Source organism: Phlebotomus papatasi, chromosome 3 (assembly GCF_024763615.1).
Source record: "Phlebotomus papatasi isolate M1 chromosome 3, Ppap_2.1, whole genome shotgun sequence".
In the NCBI taxonomy this organism is placed as follows: domain Eukaryota; kingdom Metazoa; phylum Arthropoda; class Insecta; order Diptera; family Psychodidae; genus Phlebotomus; species Phlebotomus papatasi.
Window position 1 is genome coordinate 42816405 of NC_077224.1, and position 14063 is coordinate 42830467.

General features: G+C 33.4%; 2 protein-coding genes across 2 annotated transcripts in view; one reads left to right on the forward strand and one right to left on the reverse strand.

Annotated features, from left to right (window-relative positions):
- Positions 1–1374, forward strand: part of LOC129805742 (protein phosphatase PTC7 homolog) — a 28132-nt gene extending 26758 nt beyond the window's left edge. Inside the window, exon 5 of the mRNA XM_055853864.1 lies at positions 283–1374. Within this exon, the coding sequence (XP_055709839.1) occupies positions 283–332 (50 nt within the window). The 3' untranslated portion in view covers positions 333–1374. The remainder of the gene's footprint in view (positions 1–282) is intronic.
- On the reverse strand, positions 985–13275 carry LOC129805743 (derlin-2). The gene is made up of 4 exons (XM_055853865.1): positions 12935–13275; positions 12529–12762; positions 5723–6009; positions 985–1868 (listed from the first exon to the last, which is right to left on the reverse strand). The coding sequence occupies exons 1-4, from the start codon at positions 13025–13027 to the stop codon at positions 1721–1723; spliced, it is 762 nt and encodes a 253-aa protein (XP_055709840.1). The 5' UTR covers positions 13028–13275; the 3' UTR covers positions 985–1720.
- Positions 13276–14063: the final 788 nt, after the last annotated feature.

Below are 14063 nucleotides of genomic sequence, written 5' to 3' on the forward strand. Positions count from 1 at the left end.
GCAATAATTTCCGCATTCGGTCACAATTTATCAGTCAATTAGAATCTAATTGGAGCTTAATAACAATTCTGCTAGACGAATAATAAAGAAAAATTGTTATCATATTTGCAAAAGGCAAATTAGCGTGAGTAAAAACTTATTTCAAGTTGTTTCAATTGCGATTCTCACACATGAGAAAATTTGAGTATATTATAAAAAAATATATTCTTTGATTGTTCTCAAAATAGCTTATCATCATTTTATTTCGTATTTACCCTTGTCTTGTCTTTTTTTGTTGTGTAGGTGGTAAACCTGATGATATTACGGTGGTTTTAGCTACGGTTGTACTCTGAAAAAGAAGAAATGGCAACAATTCACGTTGGAAGGAGGATAAGAAAGTGGAAGGCGAGCCGTTTTTGTGGTAGAAAAGAAAGAAAATATCAGGTAAATTTGTGGAGAATTCGACTGGATGATTAAAAAGAAAAAGAAAAACAGGAAGGGAGGTTCGAATAAAAAGCGACTTTTAATAGAGAATTTTCGATTTTACCACAATTCTATCGTGCATCAAATTAGATATTTTTTATTTGGTGAAGAAAAAAAATTGGATCGAAGAAATTTGATAAGGTGCGGAGAATGTGTTTCTTTAGAGTGGAAGTGATAAGTTTTTAATCTAAATAGAACTGTGCATTTTGCTTCTTTAAGACACATGAAAATATAAAAGCGAAAGAGTGAAAAATGTGAAATAAATTGCGGAAGATGTAGATAATTTCCGAGGATTATTTGAACCAAAAAAAAAGTTTATGAGAAAAAATATCGCAACGAAAATTCTATTTTTTTTCTTTTTAGCAATGAAGAATTATTTTTTTGTTGTTTTTTTTTAGTGGGATTTCAATCTCAAGCAATACACTGTAAAATGTAGATGAATTGTGTTAATTTGGAACGCATTAAAGGATTCTCAGGTTTTTTTTACTTTGGAAAAAAAACATTAAAAAAAAAAGAAATAGCTCTGTGACTGATGAAAATGGTTATATATTTTTTCATTTAAAACAAAAAGAACATTTGGCATTATAAATAATAATTAAATATTTCATACAGAAGCCCTTTAACATGCGTGAACTTGATATTTTTGTCCCCCAAATTAATTCTTCCCATGTAAATCTTTGATTTTTTTCATTGTGCATATTTTTTGCCTAATATTTAGGTTCTCAACAAAAAATAAAAAATACCTTTTTACAATTAAATAGAAGAAGAAGAAGAAAAAAACTGATGAAGATAGCTAATCAATAACAAATGTAAAGAATATTCAAAAAGATAGCATTAGGGCATTGCATAAATGAAGAAAAAGAAAATGTAAGTGAGAATTAGAAAATAAAGACAAGATTGAATTTAAGAGGATTTGGACTTTTTTTTTTCTTCCTTTGTGACAAGCGAAAATCGCAATTAATTTATTAGAGGTTTATTTTGTTTTGTTTTTTGATAATTGATTTTTTTTCTGTATACAAAATTGCGGCACAATGTGGACAGATATTACAATATTTTCCATCAATTTTATTCTGTCTCTCGTGGTGTTTCTTTTTTTTTTAGCAATTAGTCTCTCCTACAGCCTATTTACATGTTGTCAGGAGAGGAGCTGTTCAACGACAAAAATTCTGTGAAACACATAAAAAAAAAACAGCGCAACAAGTTCGTGTTTTAGGTGATGCACGCGCTCGAGAGGCATGTGGAACTTCTATAGAGGATTCTATTGGGCGTTATTTTCCTGAGGTTGTTGTTGTTGTTGCCCCTGTGCCGGTCTATTGGGTCGCTCTCCCCAATCAAATCCACCCGGACGATCTTCTGGGAGAGCTGCATATTCCGGATACTGTTCATTCTCATCGAAAATTCTCTTCCTGAAATCACAAAATACACTCCCAATCACCCATTTTCAATTTTTCATGAAATTTTCGAAAAATTTCAAAGCCTAACTTATTTGAAATTGCACAAAAATCGCAGGTAGTAACCTTTTCGTCTTAAGTGTACAAAATTTCACTTAAAAACAGAAAATTTCCTAAATTTTCAATGAAATTTTCCAAAATTTCAAGGTTAGGTTAACGGAAATGACGATATTTTCATTTCTTTTGCAAAACATTTCTTATGAAACGTTGGTCTATCTAGACCAGCCTCCCTTGAAAATTATGCGAAAACAATGCGTTTCTAATGTAGCCCCACCTTCCTATAGTGTAAAATTTCATTTAATTTTCTGAAAATTTCCAATATTTCAAGACTTAATTTAGTGAGATAGAAATAAAATGAAAGTTGAAATGATTTTTCTACTCTGAGAAAAAGCTTTGTTAAACGAGCAAATGGATTTTGTTGAAATTTTGTCAAAAGGATGTTATTTACCAATTTGACAAAACTTTTTCTCGTATTTTATATGGGAAAACACCCTTTTGACAAACTTTTAACAAGATCGAGTTGGACGCCGATTTGACGAAACTTTTCCATATTCTGTATTAAGGCGTCTTCTACACATTGGGAGCAATTTTCGTCAAAAATTGCGTTTTTGACAGAAATTTGACGTTTCTCCCTACAAAGCTGCAGGGAATTTCCTTCAAAAAAGCAATTTTTGACAAAAATTTCTCCCAATGTGTAGAGGCCATTATGGAATAACATTCTTTTGACAAACTTGTCTTGTTAATTTGACAAAACTTTTTTTTTCAGGGTATGAACATTTTCTTTGAAAAATACAAATTTTCATAAAAGGGACGGTGGGGTAGTTTCAGAAATGCATGACTATTGAAAATGTAGAGGTTTGGGTTACTAAGTCAAACAGTCAGCAATTAAATATCCAATAGAAACCAGTAGAACTTAATTAGCGTAATTACTGTTTTCATGGAAATTTTTTTGAGTAGGACAACATTAAAGCCCAGTGAGGATCTAATGGCCATTGTGGGTAGCTCTGTAAAGATCTATGTAACTAATATGAGTTGGATTTTTAATTCTTCTAAATTTGCCACATAAGGAAAAATAAAATTGTCATATGACATTGTCATACTATTACAGAATTTCCCCCCTCTGGTTCGCTAAAATGTCAACGCGGCAAGTGACATTTCTGTCACATTGTAAAAGTTTTCGTAAAAACTTTCATTAAATTTCAAGACCTAAAATTTCCTGAATGAATTTAATAAAATTTGAAGATTTCAAATAAATAAATTGAGAAGGTAAGTAGAAGTGTATGTATTTTCAGCATTTCCCAGAATTTTGAATTTATTCGATAATTTATTTTTTGAAAATTATTTAAAAATTAATCATAAGAACATCTTGGAAACAAAGAAAAACAATTTTTATACAAATTTTACAAGTTTTTAATCGATTTTTTTAAAAGTATATGAAGGCTTTGTGTTTTTCAGTACAGTGCGCGCTCTTTAATCCGGATCGGCGTAATCCGGATGAGTTCTCGATGGTCACATTTTTAAAATAATTTTCAGGTTATATATGCATGTGTGTTCAGCAATAAAAATGAATTATCCTGTGATGTTTTTGTTTAATAAATTAAGTGTAATAGCATAGAATTCTCTAATTATGTCTTTTTAATCATCTTTAAGACTTTAATTTTTTAATTAAAATACTAATTCTACAAAAGAGATAAAAAATTCTCGTATTATTTTCGAGATGTTGAACAAATTAAAAAAAATAAATCCGGATAACAAAGCGGACATCTGTCACTTTGTTTCCCAATCATCCGAATAACAAAGCGGGCACTGTATTTTAGGTATTTTAGCAAAGAAATCAGTAGTCAGTATCTAATGCCGGCTTCAGACCAGACACTTAGTTCAGTTTCAGGAGGATTGAAAATTCTATATAGTGACAAATTTTATTAGTTTTTCAAAATTTAATGGATCTTTTGTCCATAATATTCAATTCTAATGGCGCTGGCACAGCTTTACAATTGAGTGAAATTCAATCGATTGAAATTTTACTTCTTACTCTTTCAAACTGAAATAAGATATATTTGTCTCTTTCTGTCAAATGAAAATTAGAATTTCAAGTTAATTATCAATTTTTATTTGGCAGAAAGTGACAGCGACATTTGATTTCAGTTTCAAAGAATAAGAGATAAAATTTCAATCGATTGAATTTCACTAAATTGAAAAGCTGTACCAGCGCCATAAGTCATAATTTCCCAAAAAAAAAATCTTGACTGATAAGAAATTACAGAAGATAAGCCATATGGCTTTGTCTTAGGTCGGAAGCCCGTGTAAGCAAATGTTTAGGCCAGTTCCGGAATGTCTCAATATCTTAAATAGCGAGCAATTTTATTGCTTTTTGAGAGCCTAATAGGTCATTTATTTTGAATAATCCAATCCCAACTTAAATTTTTCGAAAAATATCGTGATTAATAAGAAAATAGAGTAGTCAAGCTATATGGTTAAGCATTAAGTCTGAAGCCCGTATAAAGGAAAGTACTCTCCCTTAAAATTTTCTTGCCTTCGAATAATGTGAATTTCTTTTATTTTTCCTAGGAAACTTAACACATAATTATCATGTAATTATCAAAAATTGATGATGAGCTAATTAATATTTAATAGAAATGTGTAAGTATTCAAGAAAAAATTAAAGAAAATTCACATTATTCGAAGGCATGAACGTTCAAAGTGAGAGTACTTTCCTCTATATTTCCCTTAAATCAGGGAAATATGAAAAATTGCTTACAAAATGCATACTTTCTTTAAAATTTCCAAAAATTTTAATACTTAATTTGACGCAATTAAGCAAAATGTATTGATGAAAATTTCCAAATTTTAACAATACAAATTTGGTAACTTTTAAAGGTTTCGTTCTGTTGCATTTTGGTCATTTTCTATTTTAAATAGTTTAAGTATTGAAGGTCAAGGAAAAAGAAAAGTTCATTCAATGATAAAGTCTAGGGGGTGGATTGGGGACGAATGCGACTCACCGTTAGAAAGGTCTTGATCTCAAATAGGATATACGAAAAGTTCTTCGAAATCGCTTCATAAATATAGAAAATGCAGTTCGGTCATGATATTTTTGATTATAGCTCAGGTAAGGGAACATCTCGGGAGCAGTGTGACCCATCGTTGGAAAGGTCTCGACCTCAGCTATAAAATACTAAAATTTAAATGAAAAGTATCGTCTAGATTTCGAAATATTCTACATCGAATTTTCGAAAATTGATTTTTCATTTTTCGATTAATCAAACCTTCGATTAAATCGGAGAAAGTTGGAGTGTTAGAAATTTGTACTATTTCACGAGAGCTTTCCAAAAAACCAAAATTTCTCAAATTCTGACAAGTAGAACCGGAGATATGGCCATTTGAAAATTAAACTTTTGACCCCATATAACTTGAGTCAGGGACGTTAAGGATCGATGCTATAAGGGCTGAGTTATTGAGAAAACAAAGTTTTAGGGGTGTTCCAAAATGGTGGAAGGGGGGGGGGGGGTGGGGGTTAGATCTGACATCAGATATTACTAGCCCCCTATCGACATTTAATCTTTGCCGAAAACCGCTTGTCGATAACTCTCTCCTTTCGCTTTCTGCAGATGGTTATACAACCAAACGGGAAAAGTATCAACACATTTTGAAACCCGAATTAAAACATATCCCGAACTTAAAAGAACCGAATTTGCGAAAATTTACTGTAAAAACGTAAATTATCTAAAATTTCAACAAAGTTTCTAAAATTTCATGAATTTTTCGAAAATTTCGTAAATACAAACTTTAAAGTGAAGGTAAAAACTTACAGAAATTGAGGAGTGATGAGAAGTTTGCATCCATTTCTCTGATTGGGGAAGACATCCTCGAGAAAGTAGTAAATATGTCCCACAATCATGCCCATTAGGTCCACCCAGATCGTATTGCCTAGAATCACAGAGAAGCTAAGCAGGACCCAGGGCAGGTAGGGCGCCTGGAAGTTCAGCAGACCGAAGAAGTTCATCCGAATGGATGGATTGCGACGTGACCACACATACACCAGCATTATCGTGAAAGCTTGACCCAAGAATAGGAGATTGACAAAAATCGCTGATATCTAGACAGAATCAAAGAAGCAAAAAAAACTCTGATTGGAAATATTATTTTAAAATATAAAAAATACGATTTTCTCAAAGAACTCAGAATATTTTCAAAGTTGTCCGGAGTGTTTTCCAGTCTTCTCCACACTCCGTAATTATTTTCATTTTTTGACAGCTCTTGTGGATTTCCCGGGTGAACATTTCGTTCATATACGAAAATGTCCTTGAATTATTCCTAATAGCGGTTTTTCAAGGTCACTGGTAAAGAAGATCCTAGAGAGCACATTTTTCAACCGATTTAAGTGAATTTCAGGTCGTCAGAAAGGTCTTGGAATCCCTGATAATTCTGAATTGGTTTCTATCGATAACCGGTTAAAAGATCAGTTATAAACTGATAATAAATTTATATCTGAAATGTATTTGTCTTCTATGTAATTTTGGGAAGATTGAGAGCTGAACATTGAAAATTTGAACTCTTGTTTGACTTGCACCGGTATGAAAAACAAATCAATATTTCATTAGTATAGTAAGATAATTATTTCGTGCTTGAACGTAAGCTACATTACGTTGCACATCGACGATAAAATATTTGTAGAGAAATTGTCACGCAGCAGTGTTAATTAACAGGGATTCAAAGTATCACCACTATCACAAAAAGATTCCATCATGCAATGCAATCGGTATTCGATTTCACATTTTCATTAGCTTAGATTGAATTAGAATATTCACTAGATTGATATTTTGTAGCTTTCTTGCATTTGGATTTGAAGATTTTAACAACCATTCCATTTATTAGAACAGGAAGAAATAAATTCGTGGAAAGTGCTTAAGCAATAAATTTGATGCCAATTCAGAGCTTGTAAATGGCTAAAATAAATTTAAACTGAATTTTGTTAGGGGCTTGCGAAAGATAAATTTTCCACAGTTCCTAGAAATTCATTATCTTACCAAAAATTCTGAAAAAGCTGCTATTTCTGTTTGCATCAAAGCTTTAATCTACATAACTTAAGAAAATAGCCACATTATAATTCACCAAAATGAGGCTATATAGTTAACTCCTCCCATTTATAATTTTAGATCACGCCCCTATCGCTTGCAATTTCTATCTCAATTCGAAACTTAAAATATTTCAACAATCGATCTGTCGAATCAGACACAATTACACTAAAGTAATTATAATACATGAATGTGCATGAAGACTTCGTTTAACATAAAAATAACATTTTAATTCACTCTGGACAAGCTGCATGTTTCGTAAAAAACGTTTTGAATTCATCAACCGTCAGTGTTTGACAGCTGTCAGCCGGATATCGAAGTGCCGGATATCGGAGAGAGCTGTGTACTACAGTAGACTCTCTCTCAATTGGGCATTTGGGGCAAAACGTCATCCGGTTTATCGATAGATTTGGGCGTCAAAGCCTTTGTAAATTCTACGAAAAGCGCTCAATTATAAAGAATTACGATGAAATATGAAGAACTACAGCGAATTTGAGTAAATTAGCTTCATAAATAAACGTGAAAATTGTCAACAACATTTTTTATCACCCGATTGAAAAAGAGCCGATTGAGCGAGAGTCTACTGTATTTCTAGATGTACATATCGAAGTACACCACCCTGAGAATGCCTGCAAAATAATCATATCTTGCATAAGCATTTCTTGGTTTATCACAGGCAACAAGTTTAGTTTGCACTTCCTGTACTCCCGTTTATGGCCTCTCATTAATTCTTTGATACGTCCTGTAATTAATTTTGCTAATTTAAATGCAGAAAAATGAAGATATTTGTCAGAAGTGACATTTCGTTAAGAGTGGAAAATTTTGGCTATATGGACCCGAGTGAGTCCGACAGCCTTACATAAAACAGAAGAAGAAGAAGAAGAAGGAAAATTTTGAAATCTTGGTTCTTAGCTAAGACATTTTAAGTTCCATAAATACTTCGCGTCAGAATACAAAACCTTGATTTTGGAAATATTTGGCAACTTGAAATTTTGATCTTAATCTTGGTCTCAGAAATGAGGCCATTGTTTCTTATTATTATTAATTCTGCCTCCGATAACAGTTTGCTCTATCTATACGATTGGCACCGGCACACCTTTTAGATCAGGAAAATTTCATAAAGTCAAAATTCACATCTCTTTTATTCTTAAAAGCTTTGCATATGTCTTTCGCACTCTTCTTCTTCTTCTTCTTCTTCTTCTTCTTCTTTTGAACATCAAACCAAATTAAATCTACTTCAGTTCAATTTTGCGACCGAAAGAGTGGGATAGACTTATGCAAATCTTTAGAGTAAAAAGGGATGCGAATTTGGATTTCATGGAATTATACCGAGCTAAAAGATGTGCCGAGAAGGCCGAGAAACACCCCGAGTTGCACTCATTACGAGAGGTCGCTTGTAAAGAATCTCGCTTATCTGAGCTTATTACTGGTAATTTTTTATTTTCCGGTCAATTTCGTAAAGATCGGGGTGAAGTGGGATAGATAAGGCCCATTGCTAGAAAGGTTTAGATGTCACATACACAATAGTGAAATTTCATCGAAATTGCTTCATAAACACCAAAAATACGGTCTGTTCAATACGTTTTGATAATAGCTCAGGTCAGGGAAGATCGAGGGAGGAGTGCGACGCACCATTGGAAAGGTCTCGACATCACCTAAAACATACTAAAATTTAAAGAAAAAGCATCGTCTAGTTTTCTAAATATCCGACATCGAATTTTCAATAATCGATTTTTCGATTAATCTGATCTTCGATTAAATCGAATGAAGTTTAGTTGTCATGAGGGTTGTAGCATTTCACAAGAGCTTTTCAAAACACCAAAATTTTTCAAATTCCGATAATTAGAAGCAGAGATATGACCATTTGAAAATTACATTTTTGAACCCTTCTAGCTCGGGTCAGAGCTAGAAGGGCTTTTTTATCAAAAGATCATAAGTCCAGCTATAATATACTAAAATTTGAGATCGATCGATGCCATAGGGGCTGAGTTATTGAAAAAACAAAATTTGGGGGTGTTCCAAAATGGCGGAAAGGGAGGTGGGCGTGGATCTGACATCACTTACTTCTAGACACTCATCGACATTTAACCTTTGCCGAAAATCGCTTGTCGATATATCTCCGTTTTCTCTCTAAAGGAAGTGGTTATACGACGAACGGATCGGAGCGGACAAAACGTTCACAACAATCGATTTTTAGCGCATATGATATTCCTGGGTATGAATTCTGAGATGCGTGAGTTTTTCACGTGCGAAACTCACGGTTTTTAGATGTTTCCTGTAAGCGTTTGCTGAAGCTTTGACAAAAATTGTCACGTGAAACACTTACAGCATCTTAGAATTCACATGAAAGTTTTTACGCAAGCTTGAGAAAGTGCTTACTAAAGGTGATCTCAGAGCTGTGAATTTCTCACGTGAAAAACTCACCATCTCAGAATTCATACCCTGATCTATGAGTGTCAAAACGTCAGTTAAATCAGCATTTGTCGTAACTTCCTTTTGACAACTTTTCAGGAGACGAAATTTTTAGTTCAGCATTATTTTTCTTAAAAATGAGCCCCGAATGCGATACTTTTGAGTCAAAATAATAAAAGTGGCACTAATAAACTGTAAGTTAACTCGAGAAAATCTTTATTAAATGATATAAAAGCTGAGATATTGAGATATATGTTAGAAAAAACACAGTAATATTTTATCGTAACTTGCATCGTTTATAAAGCCGTAACTTCCAATGTATGGAGATCTTGGAAGTTACGACAATTTACAAAAACACATTATATCAATTTTAATTACTCTAGTGACAATGAGTGCCCTTATTTCACTAAGTTAGTCAATTAAACTGTGGTCCTTGTCACTAAAAGCTATTATTTCATAAATTTTATTGAATAAATTTAGTGCGCCGCATCGCTTGTTTTGTTTAGAATTAATGACAGATGGGCAGAGATTTTTCCTCACTTTTTTCTCACAAATATCGAATTAAAATGATTTAATGTTGCATTATTCGCACTGTCTTTGGATATATGGAAGAGTTTGTGAACGTTTTAATGAGAAATATTAAATTTTTACTGCAAATTACAAACCACGCAAGTGAGCTAAAACAGTTACGGCAAATGCTGATTACTGAAAATTTTGTATGAAAATTTGTCGTAACTTCCCCAAAAATGGAAGTTACGACAAATTCTGATAAATTTTTCCTAATTAAGAGCACTTACGATAATTCTTGTTATGGGCCTATAAATGTTTCTTTTTCTCAAGTGAGTTTAATAAACAAAATTACGCCGATTCTAAATATGTATATATCCCAAAATCGCAAAAATGAAGTTACGACAAATGCTGATTTAACTGACGAAAAGTCAAAACGCGTAAATCTAAAATTTAGGGCCGAAATGACGAGGTCGGATTTTACCTGTGACGACAAAAGCTGCGATTGTAAAGAATCTCAGCTAATTACGTCTGACCGCGGTGTCACATATAAGATTAATATTAATATTAAGAAATGCCGGAGAGAGAGGTATATAGCATTCAAAACTCAAATGGAAAATCACGTGTGTTAGAAAGAGTACGCTCTAGTGGATTAATACGTTGAGTAAGATATTACTGTTCGTATTAATTGCTTTATGAATCGTATAACAGGCAATTCGAGTAATTTTTCATGCATGCCAACAGTGATTCGGTCAGTTTTTGAGCGAAACACAAGAGAGAGGCAAGATAAAACACTTGCTATCTTTTTTTTTTTGGCATTCTCGCAGTTCAGAAAGTATTAATCTTAATATTAATCTTATTTGTGACATGGTCATGAGAAGAAAACGGACTAGAAAATGTTGAAAAATATTTGAAAAACACAGATAGGGTAAAAGTATCAAATTTCGGCCACTTTTTTATTCCTCAAATTTCCATGAATTTTTAGTTTTTGCATGTTCCAAAAATTATACTGCAAAAAAATAACAAAAAATGGCGCTTCGACGAATAATATGACGTGAAAAAGACATTGGAAGAATTCCGGAAGGGCAAGGAACTATAAGAATGCATGTGGCCGAAATAAGCCACTAATGCTATGTCTACATTTTTATTCATTTTAAAATTTATTAAGATTGATTTTATAGAAAATAAAGACGGTATAAACTGTCTATAAGGTTCCAAGCAACACTCTTTAAAAAAAAGTAACAAAAAAAATTAATTTTATATTAAAAATAGGGTAAGGGCTCATAATTTAGACCAGTTCCTTAGTTTGGACACTTTGAGGATAAAATTGGACACTAAAAATAAATTGATTAAAATGATGGATTTTTATTCCAATATTTGATGAATAATGAATTCTATCTAAATATTTGTTCTTTTTGGAAGATTTTGACACTAAATACGTTAAATTTTGAATATGATTTGAGTTGAAATTGCTTTGTTGAAAATTCTGTGTGAGCAATTGCTTACGAGAAATATGACAGAACTTCGTGTTTACTTATGTCTTATTAGCTGTGGTGAAGTACTAACAATGTTTCTTCGCTTTTTTTGAGTGATATTACTGAATATTCATTGAATTGAATTGAATTGAAATGCCTGGAGAAACAAAGGAGCATCATCTCTACGAAAGAGATGTAGCGAGAAATGCTTTGAAAGGCTCCCGGAAAGGCCAGGGAATGAGCGAATCCGCACGTACTTGGAGTACCGAAGTCGACTCACTTTAATGAATGATATGGAAAGTTTCCGGGCTTCTAGTGACATTCTACGGTTCCCTTACATGAACAGGAAGAGGACTTGGTAAGATTGGTTCTTGAAATGGAGAACAATGGGCATCCTATTGAGGCGGATTAGCTGTCCAAATTTACAGCCAAGTTGTCCAAATTAATAACCAAGTTGTCCGAAATTCGAGTCAAATTCACCTCAACATATCAATTCATTTTAAACGTATTAAGACTAATTTTAGTTAAAACAAAGACAATAAACCCTTGCCAAGTTTCTAAACAACCCTTCTGAAAAGAGAGTAACAAAAAAAGTAAATTAGTATTGAAAATATCGCACTTCAAACTTGGAACATCGATGATTATAAGCCGACTGTCCAAAATTATGAGCCCTTCTCCTATAACATTTCAAATTTGAGAATTTGGCACTTGCATGCAACTATGCCGAAATTTGGCACACTTACCCTAAGTTTCTTGAAATGTGAAAACGTATTTAAAACAGATAAAAAACAAGAGGAAAACATTTTTTAGAAATACGAAACATTAATGAATAAACACCAAAACGATTCTAGAAACGTAGAAAAAATATAAGAAACATGAGGACGTTTCTACAAAAACACGGAAATGTCTCTAGAAATACGGAAATTCATCCGTGAGAAACATGGAAACGTTGCAGAATTGCAATTTTCATTAAATTTGAGGTGGAGAAACACCCTGTTTCCAATATTTCTGGAAACACGGAGTTACGAGTAAATTTTATCTGATATTCTTTACAATCTCAACTTTTGTGGTCCGAGGTATCACACCCTACAGAAAAGCTTGAATTATTATTGAACGGGAAAATCTCCAATTTTTCTGATGACTTACAATCATAAGAAAGCCACCAAAAAGGAACATCATGACGAAATCTGCACTGCGGCTCCGGAAAGATCCCTCCTCCAGCATCCGGCAGTATCTGTATGTGAAGATCATGTTGAAGAGGAAGCTGAAGCTGATCGTTCCGAAGAAGAGGAATGTTGTGGCCAATCTCCATACTTGGTAGTGCTTGACGATGAGTGTGGGATTGAAGTAGAGCTGGAAAGGAGAGACTACGTCCAGATGCTGAAACGGAAACACGTCATTACTACTGATGCAATAGTCCATTAGATGCATCCAAAGTACACGCCATCGGATCCGCTGGATGCCAGAGACAACGATGACGTGGGCCTTTGTGATTTGAGGAAAAGCCCCAAAGCAAAAAAAAAAGCAGAGAAAACGGGGAATTATCTCATACCACGGCCAAAGTTGTGATTACGCAGGCTGTCGTGTATATGCGAGTCACTATGGGAATTTGCAAGTATTCCTGACGAAATGTTTGATAAGCCATTGCCTTGTTCTTATTTTGTACACACTGCACCCAAGAAGATATTCTTTCTCTTTGTCAACTAGTCACTATAATGTTAGGAAAGGAATCTAGCAGAATTTTCACATTTTCTTCTGTAACACATCATTTGCAGGTGAAAAAAACACACGGACAATTGACAACTGGGTCAGAGCCGCCCGGACTATTCTGCCCTCTGAGAATTCACTGAGATCCACACCGCGCACGCCCCTGGATTTTTCGTTCCACAACTCAGCGGACCAGCAAAGTTGAAATACAGCATACGAAGTAAGCTTTTATAAAGCATATTAATAAGCTAATAAATTGTACTTTGTATTTAACAAATTTATTTTTTTATTATTTCATTCCTTGTAAGTTACAAAAATCCAATTCATTCTGAACGATTTTTTCAAGAGACGGCATAAAATAGGGGAAGGCTTTGATGTTTCGCACACAAAAATGATGTTCAAGTTCAGTAGTTTTTTCTGACTACCATGCAAACCGTATCGATTCTCCAACTAAAATCTCTTACTTACAAGGTTCATAATCCCACCTCAGAAAATCCCAAGAAATCTTCATATTTTCCTCTAGTGGAAAATGAAAATGTAATGGCAATTTGTGCGAAAGTTCAATCAAGTTTCCATCTTCGCACACGATTCACGTCATCACTGAACATCCCATTTTTACAGTAAATTTTGCACCGGACACTAAAAATTATACATCATTGTTCAAAGGGAACTCTAATCTACTTGATTAAACCGATTGATTATTTATTTGTTGTACTGGGTAGATTGGCCATTTTGTACAAATAATTCTGATGGTACAATATTTCAAATAACTCTGTATTTTCTGTTTCATGAGACATATATCTTACTAAATCTCTACAAAATATTTTACTTAATTTCAATTTTGAATTTCACTAGAATTTTGAATTTTCTTTTTCCGTATGCTCTGGTCGAGAATAATGTCATTGAGGGGCGTCACCGGAATGCGGGCCATGCATTTCTTTGAGCCTCCTCTATACCATGCCTCTATTTTCTCT